Genomic DNA, 24,156 nt, shown 5'->3' with positions numbered 1-24,156 from the left:
TGTTCATAGCGAGTAGGTGGGGTGTGATTCTCCTATCTTGCTCACGGGCCCTTCCCTCAACAAGCTTCGGTGCTGACTCTTCCTTAGAAGAGGAAAAAAGGGTAATCCCCCCTTGATCTTTTGTGACAAGGCAGACATTTGGAGGTTCATCATCGATTCTGCGAGAGCAGGTCCAGAGGAAGTGATCGGGTAGTTTGCGGATCATCTCCATGTTGCTGTAAGTGCTCTTGCCGCGAGAGTTTTTGACGAACCCTAGGCCACTCTTCGGGGACTTCTCCCAATGGCTTTGTCGCAAAAAGTGGCTCATGACCTGACTCAGGTTGGTGTTTCCTTACCTTTCTTTGTCCTTTGTGAGGACAATCGAATGACTTACCTTTGTTCCACATTTCGTAGCTTTCTCCTTGATGATGCTGCTTCATCAGGAGGCTCATCCTGCCTTTTCGGACCATAGGCAACTTAGTTTTGACTTCAGAGGGCCAAGAGAGAAATAATGGAGTTGAAAGGGTGTCTTGTCGCCTCCCAAGCTGATTTTGCTTGGGAACGTCAGGAATTGCTCCAAGAGGTTGATGTAAGGGAGCAAAGGATCATTGAGTTTTCTAGGGAAAGAGCGATGAATCAGCTTGAGATGATGTGGTTGCAGGATGTGAGTAATGTTCTTGGTTGCAAAAAAGAAGAACTTGAGTGGCAGGTTGCCCGTTTGAGGAGGGTGAATGCTGTTAGGAATTAATCGATAGATAATGTAGCGAAAAATATTTTTTTTTTTATTAAACCTTTGAACCCAACAAATCCGGGCATAGATTATTACGTTTACATGCATTAAAACTTAATCCATTCAAGGATTAGATTACATACCAACGTTTGAAGACTCTTTTTGACATGACCCGTCCCAACCCTTCCTATCTCATAGGCTCTGGGCGCACCCATAAGACTCGGGTGATCGAGACGTGCCATGTGGGAAAACTAGGAAACCTGTTTATGAATTAAAACGTCATAAAACTCTTGCTAAAACATTTATAAGAACTCTTTTTTTTTTTTTGGTTTCTCACAAATAAATATAACATTATTTATAAATAAACAAATGCAACTGAAATTTTTACAAAATGAAATGTATGGTATCAGATTTTTTTTCCATATCTTTAATAATCCAGAACATGAAATAAATACATGATGAGGAAACATAAACTTTGCAGCAGAAAATGAAACACAGCTATGGAACATATGATGAAATGAAGTCGTGCGGCCCAACCTTGAGTGAGATTCACTCCTCTGCACGATCTCTTCATTGACCTGGTGGGGGGAAAGAAAAACATTTGAAAATGAGGGGTGAGCTAGAAATGCTCAGTGAGAGGGGAATGGGTTAGTATGCAATATAACATTTCAATATACAATAAAACATTCATGCTTATAAAATTTCATTTCCATAAACTCATTTTATAATATAAGCCATCTTTCATAACAAATGTTAAAGTCTCTCATTTCAAAACTTCTTTCTGAAAACTATTATGGTAAACAAATCAATACTCATGTTTATCTGAAAATATCATTTCTAAAAATATTTCATATACAGATAACATTTGCATTTATAAATTTCCATTTCAAATAAATGATATACATATATATAACAAACCATCTCTCAATCACATGTGAAAACTCTCACCCAACTAGTACCCAAGGGTAAATCCATCCAACCCGACAAGATCTAACATCGGCGGGTTGTACCACTAAATCCATCCTGCTACGCGGAATCGTTCACCGCTCAAGCCTTCGACCCAGTGAGACCAAGAATCACTGGGGCCGGCACAATCATATCATGTCTAGCGATATTTGTCTCGCTCGGGCCTTCGACCCACTTGGGCCGACAAACCAAATCATGTGTAGTGATATCTGCCTTGCTCGGACATTCAACCCACTTGGGCTGGCAATATCAAATCCTGTTTAGCGATATCTTCCTCGCTCGGGCCTTCGACCCGCTTGGGCCGGCAATATCAAATTATGTGTAGCGATATCTACCTAGCTCAGGCCTTCGACCCACTTGGGCTGGCAATATCAAATGAATCAAATCAATATCATGAGGGGGATGGGTACTACGTAAGGTGGTTTGAAAGCCACTAACATCTCATACTTATTCTTAAAACATTTTTCTCATAAGCATATAATAAATTTCATAACATGTCATGTAATGTAAAAATAAAAATGCAAGTTCTCAAATGTTGTCAAATCTAACAATTTCAACCCATTTTCATTTCTTTTCAAACTATTGCCCAAAAGCATCAAAATTCCATCTTTCTCATGTCAATCAACAATTTCCAACAATAACATTGCAATAAAGCTCATTTATATAAAGAAATCAAACATATTAGGCAATTTAAAGCAATAAACAAGTATAAATAAACATTTAGGGTAACTTTTATTAAAATAAAAGTTAGGTTTTAGATTTTTTTCCACTCAATATTAAAATCATTGGACACTTCACACACCAAAAGACTAATGTAACTTCTTCTTTAACAAAACTATCTCATAACCGAACATTGGTCGCTCTCTGATTTTTCATAAAACTTCCATTCATCAATTTAAGCCATAATTTTAATTGAGAATTATAGAGACACATAATTTATTTCCATAATTTTCTCAAGTCATTCCAGAATCAATAACGATTTAAAACACAATTTTCTTGCAACTCATTCAAATCTGCCAACTGTTTCCAGAATTGAGGTTACTGACTTGGAAAATTCGTAACAATTTAGCCTTTAATAAAAACTTCACGAAAATCTCTAAAATTAAACTAGACACATATAGGATTCATCAGAATTTAAAATCACTCAATTTGGATAAGAATTGATGCATCAAATTATTTTCCAAAAATACATGTTCTGCAGAAAACGAAAATTCCAGAATTCGCAAGGCAACTTCAAAAATCCATATAAAATTCAATTCTTCCAGTTTTTGAGTGAAATAAATTTCTAAACACTCCTCAAGAAGTCTACAACAACATATCCTAAATTAAACTTCAAAAAAAAAAAAAAAAAAAAAAAAAAAAACCAAAACATACAAATAATTTTCGGAATTCCAGATGGTCAGATTTTTATACAGTGAACCCTTATATCAAAATCACATCTTTAACCAAATTTTGTTTAGAAAACACATATGTGTTCTATCCACATAACATTGTTGAACTCAATCTTCCCATTTGAGTGTAATCTCATGTCATTACACTCAATTATAACCAACACAAATCTAATGAACTAAAACTCATCAAAGAGGGAAATTTTAAGCTTTACTCACCTCCCATATGCTTGCTCTTCCTCCACTCTCCGATCACCGGAGTTTTGCCCACCGGCGGCCACTTTTCCGGCCATCTCTGCCACCCTCTTTTCTTCTCTCCTCTCTCTCTCTCTCTCTCTCTCTCTCTCTCTCTTCTTGGTTTCATCTTTCTCTCCCTTCTTTCTTTATTTCTTCCTTTCCTTCTCTTCTTCTTCTTTCTCTCTTTTCTTTCTCTCCTTTTTCTTCTCTCTTTCTCCTCTCTCATTGTTTGCTGTTTTCCTTCTTCTTATCCCTTTTTATTTTCTTTGAATGGTCACTGTTCATCAAAATATCTGAAAAATTTCATTTTAGCCCCCACTTGTTTCGGCTATTACATTATACTCCCTAAAAACTTTCAAATTCTTACACTTTACCCTGTAGAACCATAAAATAAAATTTAATAAAATTCCATACAAAAAAGTACAGGGTATTACACTTTCACGTTTAATTTTTAGTACTGTTCATGGTCATTGTTCACCATACTATTCACTATCACTATTTACAAGCTCGGTTCACGGTCATTGTTCACATGCATTGTTCATCAGAACATGATTTCTTCGCAATCCAATTCAAGAGTAGAATTGCGCTTCAGTATCCACATAGAGAGCCTTGTAGATTAATCAAAGAAAATCCCAATTGCTAGAGAAGGAGTGAATGGCAGCTAGGGTTTTTCTCTCTAAAAAATTCTCTCAATTTTGATTGAATGAAAAGTATGTTCTTAAACCTAATTTTAAGTTGTCTTATATAGGCAACTTAAAGCTTGGAATAGGATACTATCATTTTTCCTTGTTTGGTTTTAATCCTAAACCAAATAAGAATAGTATTAATTAGGTTTCCTGATAGCATAAATATATTAAATATATTACTCAACTAATTAGGAATATTTTTTTTCAATTAATATTAATTATAAATATTTAATATTAATAAGGGTAATTTAATTAATACAATTAATACTAATATATTTAATAAATATATTAAATATGAATTAGGTAATTTATTTATTACACAATAAATACACATAGGTGCCTACCCATGTAGAATTACCGAGTTACCTTTGTCTTTGTGAAAAGACCAAAATACCCTTTAACCCTCCTTTGATTAAATATACATTCTGCAATCAACTCTCCTTATGGTGACTTGTAATAACTTCTTTCTTAACTAGTATACTCAGACAAACGAACAACATCAAGGGCCAATAAGCATATATAAATGACATACCTCAAAATGGGCGTTACATGACTCATAGGCTCCGTATCATGTTGGCGGTAAGCAATATCGCGATTAACCACCAATTAATCATCTTGTTATTCATAGATCAAGATTGGCCTTTAGCAAGGCGTTATGGCCACCCAACTAGTAGACATCAGCGAAGAATTGATACCTGTCAATGACATGGTTACCGTGTAATACAAATCATTTCATCTACTATTATCCCCTCAGGCTGAAGCATAAAAATAGTGTCAACTAGACCTAGCAAAAAGGGGCCCGTACTCGTGGGTAAACGGGTACCCGCATCTAACGGGCGGGTACGAGTATCCCTTAATATTACCCATTTCAAAATTACTCGTACCCAGCCTGCTTGTGAAAATTGCGGGTGGGCCGGGTAATGCCCTGCGGGTACCCTTACATTAATTAAAAAAAATTCAATAATTTGGAAATAATTCAAATAACTATTAGTTTTTTGAGTCAAAAATTCAAAATGTCAAATAATCAAAACAAAACCCGAACTCCCAAACTGAAAAAACGCGACTAACTCTCAACTCTCAAACAGTCAAACTCAATCTCAACTTTCTCACACTCACGTTGACGAGTGGTAGCTCCCAAACCCAGGGCGATGATGAACAGTAGTAGCTCTCACTCTGACATCACCTCACTCGAATAGTAACAACTCTCACTCTTATTCTTTCTCATTTCGACGCTGCCTCACTCGACCAGTAGCAGCTCTCACTCTCATTCTCTCTCACTCCGACGCCACCTCACCCGTACAACATTAGTCACTCTCAGTAGCAGCTCTCTCTCACGCCATTGCCGCCTCACACCTTCGCAGTAGCTCAATCTTTCAATCTCTGTCACTGTCACACTAACGCTGTAGCCATCTGAGACTGAAAGTAAGGTATGTTGTTTTTTGTTATACTTTTTAGTTTTTATACTTGCAATATTTTTGGGGCTATTATAAAAATTAAAAACTATATCTGTATTTTTATTATGGAAGTTAGAACAATTTATTTTCTATAAGCGGCTTTTAATTAACTCAACATATATAATCCACCCAATTTAATTATATCAGCTAGGCTTCGAATTGGTCTAAGAACTAGATTCTATTTCAACGATTGTATTTAAATGGAAAAGTTACAATAATTATAAAGAGAGAGATATATTACAATTTAGATGTTAACTATTGTATTGTCACTATGTTTTTGTTAGGAGAGCCAAAAGCAGTATTGAAGTCTTTCATAACAATCTCTAACTTACTGGTTTGCAGGTTAGATTCATTTCAGACAATACTAAGTTGCAGAAGAATCCTTTGAAATCTGAATTATACCCAGGTTTGTTTGTCCCAAAACTTACTATTTTTAGTTTTTTGAGTTAAAGAGTGTTGAGTTGGAAAAATCTAGCCATTTGGTAGGGCTGGTTTGCTTGTAAAATATATGGGAGTGTTTTGTTTTTGATTCTTTTGGATGAATTGTTATGATTGGTTACTTAATTTAAATATAAATACTCTGTTGTGTCTTTTAGATTGGCTTGGCATGGAGAAGTTTACAGATTTGTTTAATGAGGTGATAGAAAGTGGTCGTAATGTAGTTGTAGGTCAACCTCCTTCCAGTGCTAGTATTGTTTGTCCAAAAAAATGTAAAGTTTCAGATGTTTTGGGTCAATTTACAACATATATATATATGAGAATGGGAATGAGAGGGCAAAGTGTTTGATTTGTAGTATGGTAGTTCCACTCATGGGACTAAGAATTTGAAGCGTCATATGGAAGGTTGTCCTAAATGCACCATCAGTAGTGTTAGATCAAACGATGATGGATTGTGATACTAAATTCCGACATTTGAGGATTTCTCAAGAGATTTATCGTGAGAAGATGGCAATAGGAATTATAAAACATAATTACCCATATTCAATACTGGAGCATGAAGGAACTAGGGATGTCCACATGTATTTGAATCATGAAGTCAAGCCTTATACTAGGAACATCGCTAAGGCGGATTGCTTAAAGATGTATTATAGGGAGAAGGAAAAGATTAAGCTTGCTTTAGAGAGGGTTCCAGGTAGAATATGCTTGACTTCTGATATTTGGAGTTCTTGTATGACCGATGGGTACATTTCTTTAATGACTCACTATGTTGATGAGAATTGGGAGTTACGAAGTAGAATTTTTAATTTTTGCCAGATTCCTCCTCCACACTCAGGGGCTCTTTTGTCAGAAATAGTGTATGATTTCTTAAAAGATTGGGGAATTGAAAAGAAAGTCTTCTCTCTTACTTTAGACAATGCAAGTAATAATGATAAGATGGAAGACATTTTAAAGAGTCAACTTTGTGTGCAAAATGCTTTATTATGTGGATGTTCTTTTTTTTCATGTGCGATGTTGTGCATATATCTTGAATCTTATAATCCAAGAAGGGTTAAAAGTTAGTAGTGTGGCTTTACTTAAGATTCGTGAAAGTTTGAAATGTGTTAAAGGAAGTGAGGCTAAAAGAATCAAGTTTGGAGAACTTGCTGCACAAATTGGTGTGATAAGCTCCAAAGGATTGCAAATGGATGTTCCCACAAGATAGAATTCCACTTATTTAATGCTTGAAAGTGCCTTAATCATGTGTTTGTTCATTTGCCATTGATAGATCCCAATTATAAAAATTGTCCTTCAGATGAAGAATGGGACATGAGGGGTGAGGATTTGCAAGTTCTTGCAACCATTTATCAAATCACTACTCTTTTTTTTGGGTCCCAATACCCCACAACAAACTTGTACCTCATAGATGTGTGGAGAGTTCAAGTGCGTTTATACGAAGAGATAGAGAATGAGGATGAAGTTGTTAGTACCGTGGCAAGTCAAATGAAAGTAAAGTTTGACAAATATTGGGATTCTTATAGCGTTGTGTTAGCTATTGCAACAATTCTAGACCCACATTTCAAGTTTGAGTTTGTAGAGTTTTGTTACAAAAAAGTTGATGACCCAATAGTTGTAACAAGAAAGTTGGAGTAGGTCAAGGAGGAGTTGTATAAGCTTTTTGCTACTTATGAGGGTCTAAATTGCAATAAGGTTCTCGCCCCACCTTCGGTATAGACTAGTAGTCCTAATATCCTTGGATATGATATTTGTGTAAGTCACTACTCCCTATATATTTTTATATTCTTGTGATTAATAAGGTTTTGTTTATTTTGTAATTTTGCTTTAATAAATTTAAATATTTAAACGGTGCAGGAATTTGACTACTACAAGAGTGACTTTAGTGTTACTAAGAAGTCCGAATTGGATACTTATTTGGGAGAGGCAAGGTTTGATCACATCAAATTTTGCAATATAGATATCTTGGACCATTGGAAGAAAAATAGTGATCGATACCCGATACTTTCCATGATGGCCCGTGATGTCATGAGTATACCAATAACAACTGTTGCTTCAGAGTCCAGTTTCAGTGTTGGCAGCAAAGTGCTCTATCAATATCGAAGCTCACTTCTACTGTAGAATGCACAGTCTTTGATATGCACTCGGACATGGATTTATAGGTATGAAGTTACAGGTAACATGCTAACTTTTATTTCACATGTTTTAATATTTTAGTTTGTTAATATATTACAATATTTAACTTATATTTTGTTAATTGTAGAAGATGAAATTGATGATGCTCAGCTTGTTGTGCCATTAACCCAAGCGGAGAAGGAGATTAGGGAATCAAGGGTGGCTTCTAACACCGTCATTGTGTGATAGACTTTGTTTGTTTAGTGTTTGGTTGAACAATTCTATATGTTTAGTGTTCAGTTTGATGTTTGGTGAAATCTAATCAAATTTAATTTAATCATCCATTTATTTAATCAAATTAACCAAGTTTTGAAAGCCTAATAAAGGAATTTTATACCAAGTTTTCAAATAAATACAATTTACATCCCTAAGTATGCAATTTGAATTTAAAAAAAAAAAAAAAAAAAAGAGGAAAAAATTGCAATTTGAATAACAAAAATTTGGGAATTTTTTTTGCAGAAAATGCCATTATATGCGGGTGACCTCTGGGTTGACCCATACCCGCATGGGTGGGTACGGGTCATGCATTTCTCGACCAGTACAAAATTTTCACTCGTGGACCTGTGCCTATTTTACCTGTGACCCGTGTCTACCTGGCTCGTAGTCGCCTAGCCCGCCCGTTTGCTAGGTCTAGTGTCAACTTCAGATGTTATCCTGATGTGTTAATATCTAGTTATCAGATCAACGACCAAATTAAAATTGGATTGAGCAATGACTCAATCCCACTATGGCCATAGATTTATGTGTCGTGTCCACTTAACCAAACTGCGCAGTGGGATAACTCTCTCCTATACCCAGGAGTGATTAATTCTATATTGATCCACCATAGCCTCAATATACTTCTCAATGCAGCCAATCACTACCGTACTAATAGCCCTAAATAAGACTACGTTAGACTAGTGTCAAACTACACCAATAGGTACACAAGACACTCCGGTGAACTTGCAAGCAACAAGCACCCACGTGTTGCATCAAGTTGTCACCAAACAATATTGACATGTGAGATCTGTCATTATCTTTCGGTAGGGTCGTTCAATGCTATGATATCTTAATCGTATTATTTGTGCCCTATATCAGAATAATACTGGGGCTACAGACATTTCTAGAATGGTCACCATATGTGATCATTGGGTCTACTCTAAGGACATATATCAAAACATATAAGGATATGATTTACATGATATAGTGAAATGCCTTTATTTGATATTATGAAGACTTAAATATGATTGGCTCCAGGGCACCTGCTTTAGTAATCTCCCACTTGCACTACAATCAATCATTTATGTATACAACATCAAATGACACTAAGCACTCATCATGCTTGTGCTGCGACAAAGCTTTTGACAGCTGGTATGAAATGTTATCATTAGTAGGTATTACGCAAATTTGCATGTCTTTCTCTTGATCTATCTCTCGATCAGATGGAAACAACTGAGCATGTGTTTGGACCGTTGGTGAGACCATGGTTCCTTAGCCTATAAGTCGGCTCCATTGTTATCACTAAAATTATTGATTGATCTACAATGCTAAGAACCATATGAAGATCAATGATGAGCTTCTTGACCCAAACCACCCTTTTAGGCTGCATTGAACAATGCAATATACTCAGTTTTTTACTGTAGAATATGCCATCACGCTTTGCTTGAAGGGTTCAAGCTCACTACAACTTGCGATCTATAAACACTGCATCCTTCCACAGTGATCTTTCAATCTTCTCCATAAACAAAGAACATGTCTTTAGTCCTTCTCAGGTATTTAAGGATGTTCTCAATAGTGACCTAGTGACATTTGCCTAGATTCTATTAATATCGTATATCAGATATCAATATGAATATGAATACATAATATGGCGTACATGTTGGATCCAATTGCACATGCGTATGGTATCTTACTTAACTTATCTCTCTCTTCTAGTGTTTTAGGACACATGTCCTTAGAGAGATAAATGACATGTGACATTAGAAGGAATAATTTCTTGGATTCTTCCATGCTGAATCTTTTCAACACTTTGTCAATGTATGTACTCTGACTTGGGACAAAGCAACCTACGCGATCTATCTCGACAGATCTTAATACTAAAGATGTAGGCTACTTCTCTTAAGTTTTTTATGGAGAAGCACTTGGATAGCCAAGTCTTTATTGATTGCATGTTCGATATATCATTCCCAATAGAAGTATGTCGCGAACATACAACACCAAGAATTCAACTACGCTCCCACTGACTTTCTTATATACACAGGGCTCATAATCGTTTTTAACAAAGACAAACCCTTTGATGAATTCGTTAAAACAAATATCTAGCTCCTTTAAGCTTGCTTGAGTCCATCAGAAATCAACCCCATCACCACTATTCAACTCACTTGCATCTATCCTCTCACCAAAACCCATCTCACCCCCACCCACAATCACTTCCATCTTCTTCTTCTTCTTCTTCATCTCCCCTCCTCTAATTGCAATTGTTGTTTTTGCACCACTAACCGATTTCGGCATTGTTGCGACTCCACGACACAACCATCTTGTCCCTGTGCCTCCCTCATCAAAACCCATCTTCCACCATCCTCATCGAACCCACCATTCGCTGACATCTGCGAATTTTTGTGCAAGCGCTGCCGCCCTCTCTTGCATGATTTCTATCGATTCCAACCACAAAAATCCCACCTTCCACTACCAAGTGAATCATTGGTCATCCCTCTTCACTAGCCCTATGTAACACCCAACATGGAGGTACATGATTTAAATTATGTTTTATAGCCCTTAGTTAATTTTTTTAGAATTTTTTTAAGAGAATATGAAGAAAATGCCTTAAACTTGTATTAAGGGTAAAATAGTCTTTTCACTCAAAATTAGTTAAAATTGTGGGGAGTGAAAAGAGATAGAATTTCATAAAGAATACAATAAAAATGAGGGCATTATGGTACTTGACTAAGGGACAAGGATGGAATTTCCAAAAAAGTGTAAGGGCAAAATGGGAAAGCATATTTATAAAATAAGATGATAAGGGTTTGTAACCCTTATTTCCTTCATTCCACCGCCACTCTCCTCCTCCATTTTCTCTCAAATTTTCATTCACTTCTCCAAGGAATTTGAGGGCTTTTGAGTAGATTTTCATAGGGTTTTGATTCTAGGCATCAAAAGGTAAGAATTCATGCTCTTTATCTATGATTTATTTGTGTAAAAGTTGAGTTCTTATGAAGTTTATGCTTAGGGTTAAGAGAAGATTTGAATCNCCCCCCCTCTAATTGCAATTGTCGTTTTTGCGCCGCCAGCCAATTCCGGCATTGTTGCAACTCCACAACACCACCATCTTGTTCCTTGTGCTCCCTCATCAAAACCCATCTTCCACCATCCTCATCGAACCCACCATTCGTCAGCATCTGTGAATTTTTGTGGAAGCACCGCCGCCCTCTCTTGCATGATTTCTATCGACTCCAACCACCAAAATCCCACCTTCCACTACCAAGTGAATCACTGGTCATCCCTCTTCACTAGCCCTAATAATTTGGATTGTGATAGGTCTCCAATCATTGGAAACGATTGTTTCAAAATCAGCAGAGGAAAGTTAGCTAGGTGGAAATTGTTAACGAATAAGTGGTGTACAAGCTGCATTGGGGGTGAACAGCAGTGATTAGTAAGGTTAATCCGACCACAAAAAAACACAAGAATACTCCAAATAAATGACCAAACAAAACCCAACCTTCAAAAAAACTGAAGACTACTCCATCAATGTCAAGCAATCAAACCATAGCAAGAAAATCTCGAAAAACAAAACAACCATGGCTCTATAGGTGGTAATCGGCAAGTAGGGGTGGTTGGTGCATGGTTGGGTTTTGAAGAGCAAGTGATGGTGTTGCTGATGATGATCTCAATGTTGATTTTCGATGCCGAACATGGTCGCTATTATGAACGAACAAAGGCTCGAAACATGAAAAGTGGGATGGTGGATAGGCGAAAGAAGTGAAACTTAAAAAAAAATTATAAGAAGAACTAAAGGAAGTAAAAAAAAAGGATTATGAAAGCGTCGAGCCGTACCGATTAGTTTTGAAGTGTTGTTTTGCGTTGATTGAATGTTTTTTTGTTGTTTCTGTTAGAGTAGGTGTCCTAGAACCAATCAATTATTGTAAAATTGACTCTTTGTAATAATGTTTATTTGTCAATAAAAGGCATAGTCTTCTATATCGTATAAATCATAGTTATGTGTAATGATATATGCCCTTAGGATGGTAGAACAGTGACAAGGGTATCAAGTGTTTTAAATCTCGATAGTGAGAACCCTATGATCACATATGATGGCCATTTTAGAAATGTTCGTAGCCCTAGTATTTATTCTGACTAAGGACACATATAATATGGTAAGACCATTATAGTGTTGAACGACCCTATCGAAAGACAGTTACTGATCTCACTTGTCAAGGTTGTTTGCCGACAACTTGGTACAACGTATAGATGCTTGTTGTAGGCAAGTTCACTAGACAGCCTACCATAGGATTCCATATAGATGGTAACCCCATTGTCTATGGAATAAATCTTCTAATGAGTGGTGGTGCATGTGATTCTTAGACTTGAGATCACCGGAGTTCCTTGTGCACCGATTGGTGTAGTTTGACACTAGCCCAACGTAGTTCTATTCAGAGCTATCAATACGGTAATGATTGGCTGCATCGAGGAGTGTATCAAGACTATGGTGGATCGACAAAGGATTCATCACTCCCGGGTGTAGGAGAAGTTATCTCACTACACAATTCAGTAAATGGCAATGACACTAAATCTATGGCCACAGTGGGATTGAGTTGTTGCTCAATCTAATTTGTTTATCCGGTCATTGGTTTAGTAACTGAATACAAAGATATCGAGAATAACTGAGGTTGACACTATTTCTGTACCTCAGCCTCGATGAGATAAGGTATGATGAAAAGATTTGATTGCACGGTAACTATACCGTTGGTAGGTAGCTATTTCGCTGAATCTGAATTTATCAGGTGGCCAGGATGCCTTGCTATGGGCCAATCTTGGTATGTGTGTAGTGAGACGATTAATTGGTGTTAATTGCGATACTACTCATTGCCGACATGATAAGGAGCCTATGAGTCACACACTTAAAAGATAATTTAAGAATCGTTTTGTGAAATGGGTATGTTCATCTTTTAGGATGAAAGGGTATTTTGGTAATCTCATAGTGCAATTAAATTTGTTGAGGTTGTTGCTTGTATTTAATTTTAATATTAAAATTAAAATTAGTGAGGTTATATTTAAATATATGTGTGTGTATATTTAAATGGATTATTATTATTAATTAAATGTTAATATATATATATTGATTTTTAATTATAGTAATAATTAATTAAAATTTAAAATACCAATTAAAGGGTGTTTTGTTGCAAGGGTGGATTAGGGTTGGAGCCCATGGTCATTCTTTAATGGAATAGAGTTTTAATAAAGTGAAACTTAAAATTAAAACATCATATCATTAAACATTATTCAATTAAAAAAAACCCTAGCCACCCTTTTTTCTCTCTCTCACGTCCCCACTCATTGATTGAAGAGAAATATTTTTCTCTTCTTGATTCTTTGAAAAACTTGATTCTTGAAGCCATCCCGTTGTTCTCGTAAAACAACGGTTGGTTCTTTGGATTGTCTTCATGTGGATCAACATACGTGCGGTACTATATTGAATCTGTAGCGAAATAAAATCAGAGACGCTTGAAGGAGCTTCCAAACGTGCGTAAGATTTTTGATCCTTTGAATGGATTAATTTTATTTTATACAGAATTTTTGTTTTAACATGTAGGCAATCTAATCGATACTTGGATCTTGGCGTAATAATAATTGATTTCCGATTTGTTTTTAATTTTTCCACTGCCTATTGGGGATCAATTACTAACAGTTTCTCCTATTGCCTGCTACTTACCAATCTTTGCTCCGCCGACAACTCACCAGTCTTTGCTTTGCTAGTGACATCACCAGAATTAGGTGTCCTTACTTATAATGGACTTTTGACCATCCTGCTCTTCTTCACAACAAAATTTACTAAACGAAATTGTGATTTGGGTGACAAAGTGGTATTTTAAAAGTTCATGGGTAAGGTGTATCAGACCATTATTTGAGTGGGAAAAGCACTGTTTTAAAACCCGAGCTGGACTGACTAGTCTAACCGGGACCCGACAGCCTATCCGATCCAGTTCAGGTTTTAAGAGGGTTTCTACTATATTTCAAATTTATGGGGACTAATTTGTAATCTTTATGGGTATTTTTAAAATGTGTCAAAACATTAGGGACTAATTGAATTTTTTGGGAATTTTCAATTATCTTTAATTTTAGGGACTAATTTGTAATATTTTAGGGGTATTTTTAATATACTAAAATTTAAGGGACTAATTGATAATTTTTTAAAAACACTTTCGTTGCTAATGTCATCAGTCCAACCAGTTGGATCAGTTGCCCTGTGACCCAGTCGCCTTACCAGATCTTACAATTCTCTAACAAATATTATTCTCTCTTTCAAGTATCTTACATACAATGAGATACATTATATCAATTAACTTAATTATTTGCAACTGTATTATTCAATAGTCATATAGTTTTAACTAGATCAGTTTTTATAATAAATATCAGACTCATATCATATTATTAAAATAAGGACAATCTAATTATTAATTGTCTATCTAAAGAAAGTTATTCATTTACATTAGAACTCATTTAAAATATTGAAATGAGTTTGATTATAGAAATATTAAATATTAAGATCTATCTTTAAATTTTTCGAACACTAATATATATATATTTTTGGAAATTATTTAATATTTTATTATTATTAAATGCAAATTTTATGGCTACGTCCCTGCTCAATACTGTAGAATAACATTTGCCTGTAGTTTACTCATCAGAGGATGCACAAAGGTTTTAGCCTCAAAATATCTTTATTGTCGAAAGAAAAGCAAAATATTTGGTTTATCTATTCAACACCAACATTGGGGGGAAAACAAATGAGCAACTATAAAAAATCTACTACGTTAACCATAGTATAAACGCACCCCAAATTCATAAAAGAAAATCTCTTTTCAAGTCAAGTCAAAGAGTGGGGAATAAAAAATTGGAGTTTGGATCACTAGTCTAACACACATTGCAGGACTAAGTAGCACTATCATTCAACAGTGGCAGAAACCATGAGCAACCTGCAGTAGATTCACATCCTAATTATCTAAGCACAATGTGGTTTCTTTTACCGTTGCAAGTTAACGTCTGTCGCTAGTGCAGGAGTTGCCTCGACCCTCCAAAAATATCAACTTATATTCTTTCAACAATCAACCACTTCTTTACAAACTCCTGTAGTCTATAACAGTGACTTCATCCTCTGGTGCATCTAGGTCTTGGTAGCTGCATGAAATTAACAAATTGCTGAGATTAGATCACAAATGAAAATTACAAAACAGCACAAATCAGTAACAATAGTTTGTTCTAGGAATAATTGTAAAAATTAAAACCCAGCCAGGAAGAACTTAAGTACAAAACAAAAATATAAAAGGATGTCACCATTAAAAATAATCACTATAATTTCTCTACCATCTAAATTTACTCTCATTTGGACTTCACAATTTACTAATAGTTTCACCATACAACCATACGTCACATTCGTTAAGTTTATTATGTAGAGGACCTAAACAAAGTTTACCTTCTTAATCGTCGAGGATCCTGTCGAAAACCTGGAGACAAAAGAATAGGGCCTGGTCCACTTAGTTGGGGCCCAGGCCGCCCATTTCTACCACCCCCTTCGAAAGGAGGAGGGCCACCCTGTTCTCTAAACATCCGCATAGCAACTTCAGGTGGCGCAGGGACAAAAGGCCCCAATGGACTGCAATTACAGGCAAATATAAGCTCTCTAGAAAGATGGCAAAACCTACTGTCGATTCTCTTCCAAATAAAAACAAATAAATCACAAACTGTTGACTTACCCAGCACCAGGAACAGGCATCAATACCGGTGGAGGGGGTATATCAGAGGGGAAAGGAGGCCCAACCCGTATGCCTCCTCCAAAAGGATCAAACATTGATTCATCACGATTTGCACCATCAGGACCATCATTGTTGGATGGAAATTCACTAGATTGAGCATTGTCAGACCTATCATATCTATCACTACCATTAGCTCGATAGTCACGTTCTCTACGGTTTCCACGTTCATCTTTTAATCGGTTCTCTGAACCTAGCTTGCGTCTCATTGGTTTTTCCTTCTGCAAATAAAAAAAAAAAAAGTATAAAGCAACACTAACTTCAAAAACTAACAATCAATGATAGTAATAAAAATAATTTTCTTTTTATAAGATATACTAATCATTATTAAAACCCACATAAGAACATTCATAATGTCATAAAAACAGAGGTTTCTATCAGGAGGATGCAGTTATATATTTTATGCTGTCTAACGTCTACTTCAATATATAGTCAAATTTGAGAAGTCATAATATGCATTATCAATTCAAACAGAGTGGATATGTGTTGCAGTATATGATAGCAACAAACCAACGTGCACAACCTTTAGGCATAATATATGAGCTTAGACATATATATCAATGAATAAGGCCTTAATTACAAACTGTAAAAGGAACATGAAACTAACAACATCAAACTTGGAAAGACACATTTATGCTGCCAGGCACCAGAAAAGATAGAAAAACTTTCTTCAACTCAGTCTCAAAGTCATACTAAAAACTATGATCCCTTCCCTCTTTCTTCATATTCAATTATTACAAGAATACAAATTAACTTTGGTAACACCATGGTCAAATATTGGCTCACTTTTACCAAACCTAGTTTATCCATCCCTAGCAGTATCTATTCACGGCATCAATTCTTCCTAACCACTACAATACTTCTTTCAAATCCTTAAACTAAAAACAATGAAAAAAAAAAATTGAAACAAAATGAAAAGCAATGATTGAACATAAAAGCTATTACTAACTGAGAACAAAACTCTTGTACTTCTCAAATAACTGCTGTGGTGGATGCTAACATGTATAGCCACACCCCTATCTGTTGATAAATCAATTTTCTAATCATGCATGTAATAAGGGAAGTTTACAAGATAATCAAGGAACCTGTAAGACATTAGCAAGACTTTTAAGATAGTAAACAGCAACAGGACTAGAGCACTCTGGAATCAGTATGCAGAAATACTATAAAAGTAGAGTTTCAACTCTTTCAGTCCCATCCCTATTCCGATATTTCCAGCCCATTGTAAATATAGCCAAACTGGCTGGCCCACTTCATATTACAAATCTCTCCCTATAATGTAAACAAGGTTGATTGAACAGGACTAATAATGACCGGATAAATCATACCGGTAAAGGTTGCTGCATGACAGGTGTCCCACCAGGTGCATCTGCATCACTGTTAATGACATCAACATATTTACTTTAGTATCTTTAGAACCAAGTATTAAAAAAATCGACATAATATCTAGAAGACTACCCTTACTTCATGTAGTTCTGAAAATACAGTTCTTCACGGACTTTGACAGTGAGCTCCATCACAAGTTCTGGGTGCTTCAGTTTAAGATGCTTGTGCACAAACTCAGCAGCATGAAAAAGCTTTGTGCAACCTTTGGCTCCACAACCATACTTCCACCCATACTTTTCATCCCTAATCTTCCGGACAAAGGGATCCAAAGCATCAACAGCAGCAGCATCGATCTTGTCCTTTGCAGTCATTATTTCTAATGGATCTTGACTCCTCAATCTCTCTTGCCAACGAGAGTCAAGTTTCTTTTCCCACTCAGACCCATTACTACCTAAGTCACTACTTTTTCCGTCTACTCTAACATGTCTGAGACCCTTTGCTTCACTTGTTTCAACCATCCCATAATAATCCACACCATGGATGCGCCACATATAAGTAATAAGTGTGTCCAGAAGTTCAACACCCTCCAAGCCCTTGACAGAGGTCAAACCCCTTATGATAATAACTGGACCAGTAGAGCCACCATGGGATTTCTCCCGACTCATTTTATCGTTATCAGATCCACATAAGATATTTTCCTCAATTCCTTTCTCTGAATCAAGTTTGCGTACAAGAGCCTGTGCTTGTTCAATATCAACTTGGATTCTTCTAGGTTCTGAGCAGACTGGGTGTGCCTTAGGAGCAGCAGATAAAAGATCAGTTTCTTTAGCAGGTCCCCGACCATGCCGTCTTCTTTTACCACCAGCATCTGCTTCATCATCAGAATTTGGATCACTAGTCTGTCCAGATTTATTTGATGACGAGGCATTTACACCAGGACCTCTGCATCATAAAAGTAACTATAAGCTTACAGTCACAAAAATGAAGTAAACTTGACACAAGTATGAAAATAATCAGGGAAGTGCAGCTCTTACAAGTCCAACGTCCCACTCTGTAAATCTAGCAAGAACTCTTTTGCAACCTTCCGTGCAAGTTCATTCCTCCTAAAAAGAAACTCCCCAATATGATTAGCTGAATATCAGCATGATATAAGATAGAAATAGGTGTTTTTAAAAGGAGAGCCATACAAAGCCAACACCCATAAAAATAAGGAGCCTCACAATTTTATCAGCCTACTTTCAACTTAAGGAATTCCAATCATCATCAAACAGGCAGTAAAGCTCACCTTTCTATGACTGAAAGTAAATTAGTTGGGTGATATTTGTCCTTCAACCTATGTACACAAGCACAATCAATTAGCAATATGACAAGAAAAGAAAAGGTAGGAATTAAAGAATTGATGAAGAGTACCATTCCTCATCCTTATGAGCATCAAAGAAAACTCGCTTCTGAGTTGAAATATATTCTGACTTGTATTCTTGATATCTACAAAATCAGGGGCCAAAGTCACTTCATTTATTATTTCTCTTTTAAAAACTTGAGGTCACAAGTATAGAGCACAATCTAACTCTAGAGCAACTGAAACAGTCAGCATTCTGTACCTGCGCTCTGCTTCAGCAGGAAGTATATCATCTTCAAGCTCCTGAATAAATTGCTTGTAGGACATCAAGCCTTCCCTGATAAAAATTACATAATATGTCACATTAATTAGTGCAAAAAATAAGGTTCCAATAGTCCACTAAAATCCCCTCTTCATTGAATTGAAAACAAGGTATGCATTTGTGTGTGAGTCGAGAATAGTTGATAAAGAAATGAGATGAAAAGAGAATTAGACCAAACTGAATTAAGAAACAATGGGAACAGAAGGAACACCATGCAGGAATGATCAAATAAAGGATAAATCAAACCTCAAGAAATATTAAAGTCCATTAACAACATCAATTCTAACCTTTGAGCACTCCCTGCGTTAGGAACATCACTGTAACCACCACGACCTGAATCCCATTCTACAAAGTTAGAGAACCCAATAAGTTCTACTTTAACAAATAAGATGAGGTGTTCTATATATATATATATATATATATATATATATGCTGACACGCCAAATAAAAATTGACCAACAAGTTAAATTTCTAAAAACATAATGCATATTTCATTTGGGGATCTCATGAATATATGCAAATTAAAATTCTTCGTGTAATGGATTCCAAAGATATTGGTGTAAAAACTATGGTATACGTCTAACAGGTTTTCGAAATGCGGTGTGCATCAATTTTCAAGCATTATGTAACTCCTATTAAACATTAAAATCAAACCATTCCAGGCAATCTGTGCCCCAAACTCAGTCCTCAAAATAATCTTAAGAAATAAATTATGAAATTCCAATGAGCTACTCGTAAGCAAAGACTTAGACTACAAGTTATATAAGATCAACACATATGAAGTTATATATTAAAGACTTAGGCTACAGTAACTAAAAAATTTAAATTCCAACATTTAATTTTCTATAGCATAACCCTATAATAAATTCTAAATGCATTGCACATATTTAAGACAAATGAAAATGCTTCTCTTATAATTGTATGTGCATGGGTGGATACTATAGTTATAAAAGTATTTGGAACACCAAATTTCAATTGGAGAAGTAGGGTATATCATATGTTCTACAATTTAAATTTACAATATTAAATTGATAATGGAAGTACTTTGACACTTTTCAACATACTTCAAATCATGTGACAAAAATTTTCAGCACAACCTCCAACTGGCCACTGCTAGTGAATCTTGCACCAGATACAAAATGCTTTGAGTTGAAAACAAGAACTTAAAACATATAACAGTAACTTGATAAAGTAGATCCTATAGCAATAAATGTGCAGGGCTACATCCAGCCAAGAGTAAAGCACTAGCACTAATAAAATTAGGCAGTACATACATGGGAAGAAGTTACTTAACTAGAAAATACCACACCTACAAAATGAACCAAGATTTTGAATAATATAGACCGTAATCAATTATATTACCATATTTAAATCAGTTCTAAGACAAAAAGTCAGAAATAAGAAGCATCAATCAATTATATTACCATATTTAAATCAGTTCTAAGACAAAAAGTCAGAAATAAGAAGCATCAATCAATTATATTGCCATATTTAAATCAGTTATAAAACAAAAAGTCAGCAATAAGGAATACACCTTGCATTCAAGGCTCAAATGCAAGGCATATTCCTTGTTTGCTAACTATTAAATAAAGCACTAGTGAAAACTTTTCCAGAACATGCTAATCTTCAGAATACATCTGAATACCTAAAGTAGTAGCAATTCCAAAGCAGTTGAGCAGTTACCTGAAGGACCACTATAACCACCAGATGGCCGACCAATGTACCGGCCATGAGGCCTTTCATCACCATAGCCAGGTCTGCCCCCCATCTCACGTTCATATCCACCAGCATAATCATACCCAAACCTATAGCAACAAAAGGCGAAATTAATATACTCAACAATTTTTTTAACAAAGCAAAACGTTAAATTCAAAATACCCTTTTATAAGAAGCGGAAGAAGGAACACCGAATGAATTATCCTGTGAGAAAAATTAAAGGAATAGCCTATGCATGAACACAAAGAGCAGAGAATATAGAGCCACAGCTAAACACTAGAAGGCACTTGTTCTGTAAAAACAGTGCACTTCTGCATAAAGACAACTACCTCTTTTCTCTGTTAAATAAAAAATCTGTGGAGCTTTATGTCCTATAAACTGATTTCATTTAGTCATTTTCTTCTGTAATAACTTTCAGAACCAAAAGTTACCATTATTCCAACCCCTACAAACCAATAAACTTAACACTGCCAGTGAAACTCATCTAAACACCCTTTTCACTTTCCATATACTTTCAATAATTTAAAAAGGCCATTTGATTACATGCCTGAAAATTGTCAAAATATGCATACTATCATATTTATGTCATCAGATTAGCCCCAAGGTACTATAGCTCGGCTACAAGAAATGCAAACAACATAAATAAGCGGAAAAGGTGGTAGAGACATATCACAGGAAAAAGATGCAATAGTCAGTTCATGGAGGTTGCAACAGCTGGAAAAATTTCTCTCAACTTGTCAGATGAATCTAGCAGACATTTGAAATAAAATTTGTGTAAAGTATGTGAAGGAGTCTCACACTAAAAGATCTATCAAGGATATGAACCAGACGCTCCATGACATAAATTTAATATAATCATGACTTTAAACAGTATCAACAAATTCTTTCAGGAAACCATAATCGAGGAAATTCCAAAAAAAACAAAATGTATTAAAAGCCTCTACATAGCTTGTGATGCCACAAATTACAGAAGAACATTCATTTTTCTTGTACGATCCAGGGGCACAGAGCTGCTAATAATCATCCCATGTAGTCAAGCTTCTTCCTCTAGCTATGTATAAAAGTAAGCACTTTTTTTTTTTCTTTTTTAAGTCTCTTAATTTTCTAACTTAATAACTATTTGACCACCATTTCCTATGAATTGTTTATCACTGTGCTTATCAAGGCTGCATATTTTACATCTCAACTATAGCCACAAAGATAAAAACTCCACAATATATAAATCAAGACCAGGATCAAGCAATTTCTTAATATTAGTGTTTTATGCATTAAGTGATTGGGAGATTGAGGGGATATCTTATTGCTACAATCTTAACCCTATCTACATTTTTGCCAAAAAAAGATTTTTCACTCAGAAGCAGAATGTTTAGTCTCTCCAAAAGGCACTAGTGTCAAAAATAAATTGTGGAGGTCCTAAAGACGTCAGGAATAGGTACCCAACAACATGTACCAAGTAAATAAATTCAGAAGTAGGCAGTATTCCAATATTTTCCAAAGACAGTGACTATATCCCATATTTCCATCTCCTAAATCTTTCACCACAAGATTATCATGGCTCTATTATCTTCATAAACTGCCCTTTCCCTTTATAATCCATCTTCTAAGTTGATTTCATATTGGCATTCTCCCACCTAATTATGAGTATGAAGATCTAATTTAAGATTGTATCTACTTTCATTAAGAGGACATAAGAGGAAATCACAGCAAAACTTCACTAGAATCAATATGTTTCACACTACATATACAAGTTATCAACTTCTCCATAAAACTTGTTTCATATATGTATTTGGAAGAAAAAATTTAAAATGCCTCTCAAAATTTGTTACGCTTACGCTCAATAGGGAATTCATATAAAAATCAACATCTCCAACTTAGTATACCTTTCTTACAACCCGTCATAATTTAATGGCCAGGCAAATTTCTATTTGATTTCCAACAAGAATCATTCCAAAACATAACAGTAAAGTAAGATAACCAATTGGAACAACAAAAAGCATCTCAAAAAAAATTATAAGGCTAAATCAACAATGCCTAGCTTCCTCAAGCTCTCATAAACGACTGGAATTCCCACATTTACCCGTTAACCAAACAAATTCTTAAATCAAAGACACAATTACCCAAAATAAGAAACCTTACCTTCTATCGCCAGGTCCAAAACCGCCACGTGGACTTCCTCTCCTCCCGTCATAACCTCCATCATCCCTCCTAGACCGCTTGTAAGGAGGCGACCTTCGCGGCGGCGGCGAGTGCCTTCTATCTCTATACGAAACAGGCGGAGGAGGACTCAATGTGCCCCGCCTCTTATAATCCCTATCTCTATCTCTAGGCATCGGCGGAGAACGATTTCTATCATAATAATCAGGTCCACGACGGTTAGGTGGACGGTCAAGGTCTCGGTCATCACGCCTTTCTCGTGAGTCTCTATCGCGCCTTCTAGAAGATGGCGGAGGTTGATTTTGTTGTTGAGGTGGTGGTGGGGGAGAGGATTGGGTTGCGGTGGTATTGTCGTTGTTGGTGGTGGTGTCGTCGGCGGTGGAGGATTTGTCTTTGCGGTCGCGACGACGGTCGAGTGAATCGACCGCCATGTTGTTCATGACTTGGGCCATTGTTGTGGAACCCTAGAAGACGATGGGGGGTAAATGAAATGAATTAAGAACTTGATTTGATTTTGTTTTTATTTATTTTTTTCTTCTCTTTTTTACAGTGTGTGTAAGGTAATGTGTTTTGTGTGGGAGACTTGGGAACTGTTGATGGATTTCGAGAAAGAGAGAGGAGAGATAGGGAGAGAAAAAAATTTATGTGTAAATACGTTTCGTGTATTGATTGTACCCTCACTTGTTTTTTCAATACAGAGGATTATTCATAGTTTAATCTTATAAATTTTCTTTTATAATTCTAAAATGTTAATTTATAATTAATTAATTCATAATTAGATAATTAAAATTTATTATATATTCACTAATTACAAACAATCATGATTTCATCACGAAAGAGAGTTTGTAAAATTAAGTTGTAAATGTAATATTGTTTTTATTATCATATTTTATTCATTTAAATTTGCAATCATTTAAAACTTTCAATTCTTTAATTTTTTTTAAGTTAAATAATTTAAAATATGTATTATCCATTGTAATACATTGGCATTAAAGTTTCGAGTTAATGTAAAAAATAATTTTCTCTATTATCACCATTAAATTTCAATAATAAATGGTTTAAAAATTATATTAATATTTCAAGTCTATATGTTATTGATGGTCATTTTTGTGAAAGAGGCCCAACCATGCATTTTTATTTTTAAGGTTGATCGACGCTTTTTGAGCCCGTATATGAGTGTTGTTATTTAAGTCCTACTCATAGTCTTGGTAAGCCTCATAAATCAATTCAAAAGTTTGAAGAGTTCATT

At 35.5% G+C, this 24,156-nt stretch overlaps 1 protein-coding gene across 2 annotated transcripts; it reads right to left on the bottom strand.

Annotated features, from left to right (window-relative positions):
- Positions 1-15,033: 15,033 nt before the first annotated feature.
- On the bottom strand, positions 15,034-23,489 carry LOC116122766 (serrate RNA effector molecule). Of its 2 annotated transcripts, none has more exons than XM_031408576.1 (12): positions 22,890-23,489; positions 20,721-20,842; positions 19,325-19,370; positions 18,978-19,052; positions 18,787-18,861; positions 18,662-18,709; positions 18,411-18,479; positions 17,515-18,318; positions 17,379-17,427; positions 15,994-16,271; positions 15,714-15,893; positions 15,034-15,418 (listed from the first exon to the last, which is right to left on the bottom strand). In XM_031408576.1, the coding sequence occupies exons 1-12, from the start codon at positions 23,357-23,359 to the stop codon at positions 15,358-15,360; spliced, it is 2,277 nt and encodes a 758-aa protein (XP_031264436.1). In that variant the 5' UTR covers positions 23,360-23,489; the 3' UTR covers positions 15,034-15,357. The 2 variants fall into 2 exon arrangements, with proteins under 2 accessions (XP_031264436.1, XP_031264435.1); XM_031408575.1 differs by having other exon boundaries at positions 19,325-19,382; positions 22,890-23,488.
- Positions 23,490-24,156: the final 667 nt, after the last annotated feature.

Source organism: Pistacia vera, unplaced genomic scaffold, assembly GCF_008641045.1.
Source record: "Pistacia vera cultivar Batoury unplaced genomic scaffold, PisVer_v2 Contig1378, whole genome shotgun sequence".
Taxonomy (NCBI): domain Eukaryota; kingdom Viridiplantae; phylum Streptophyta; class Magnoliopsida; order Sapindales; family Anacardiaceae; genus Pistacia; species Pistacia vera.
Note: the sequence above shows the minus strand (reverse complement) of the source record. Positions and strands in the feature narration are given on the sequence as shown.

Bases quoted from the DNA above. Each gene is read 5' to 3' on its own strand.
- LOC116122766 (XM_031408575.1), bottom strand. From the start codon at position 23,359: ATGGCCCAAGTCATGAACAACATGGCGGTCGATTCACTCGACCGTCGT. The intron at 19,053-19,324 runs GTTAGAATTGAT...AATTTTTATCAG, and splicing joins AACGCAGGGAGTGCTCAAAG to GGAAGGCTTGATGTCCTACA. The intron at 18,710-18,786 runs GTACTCTTCATC...TTGTGTACATAG, and splicing joins GCTCATAAGGATGAGGAATG to GTTGAAGGACAAATATCACC.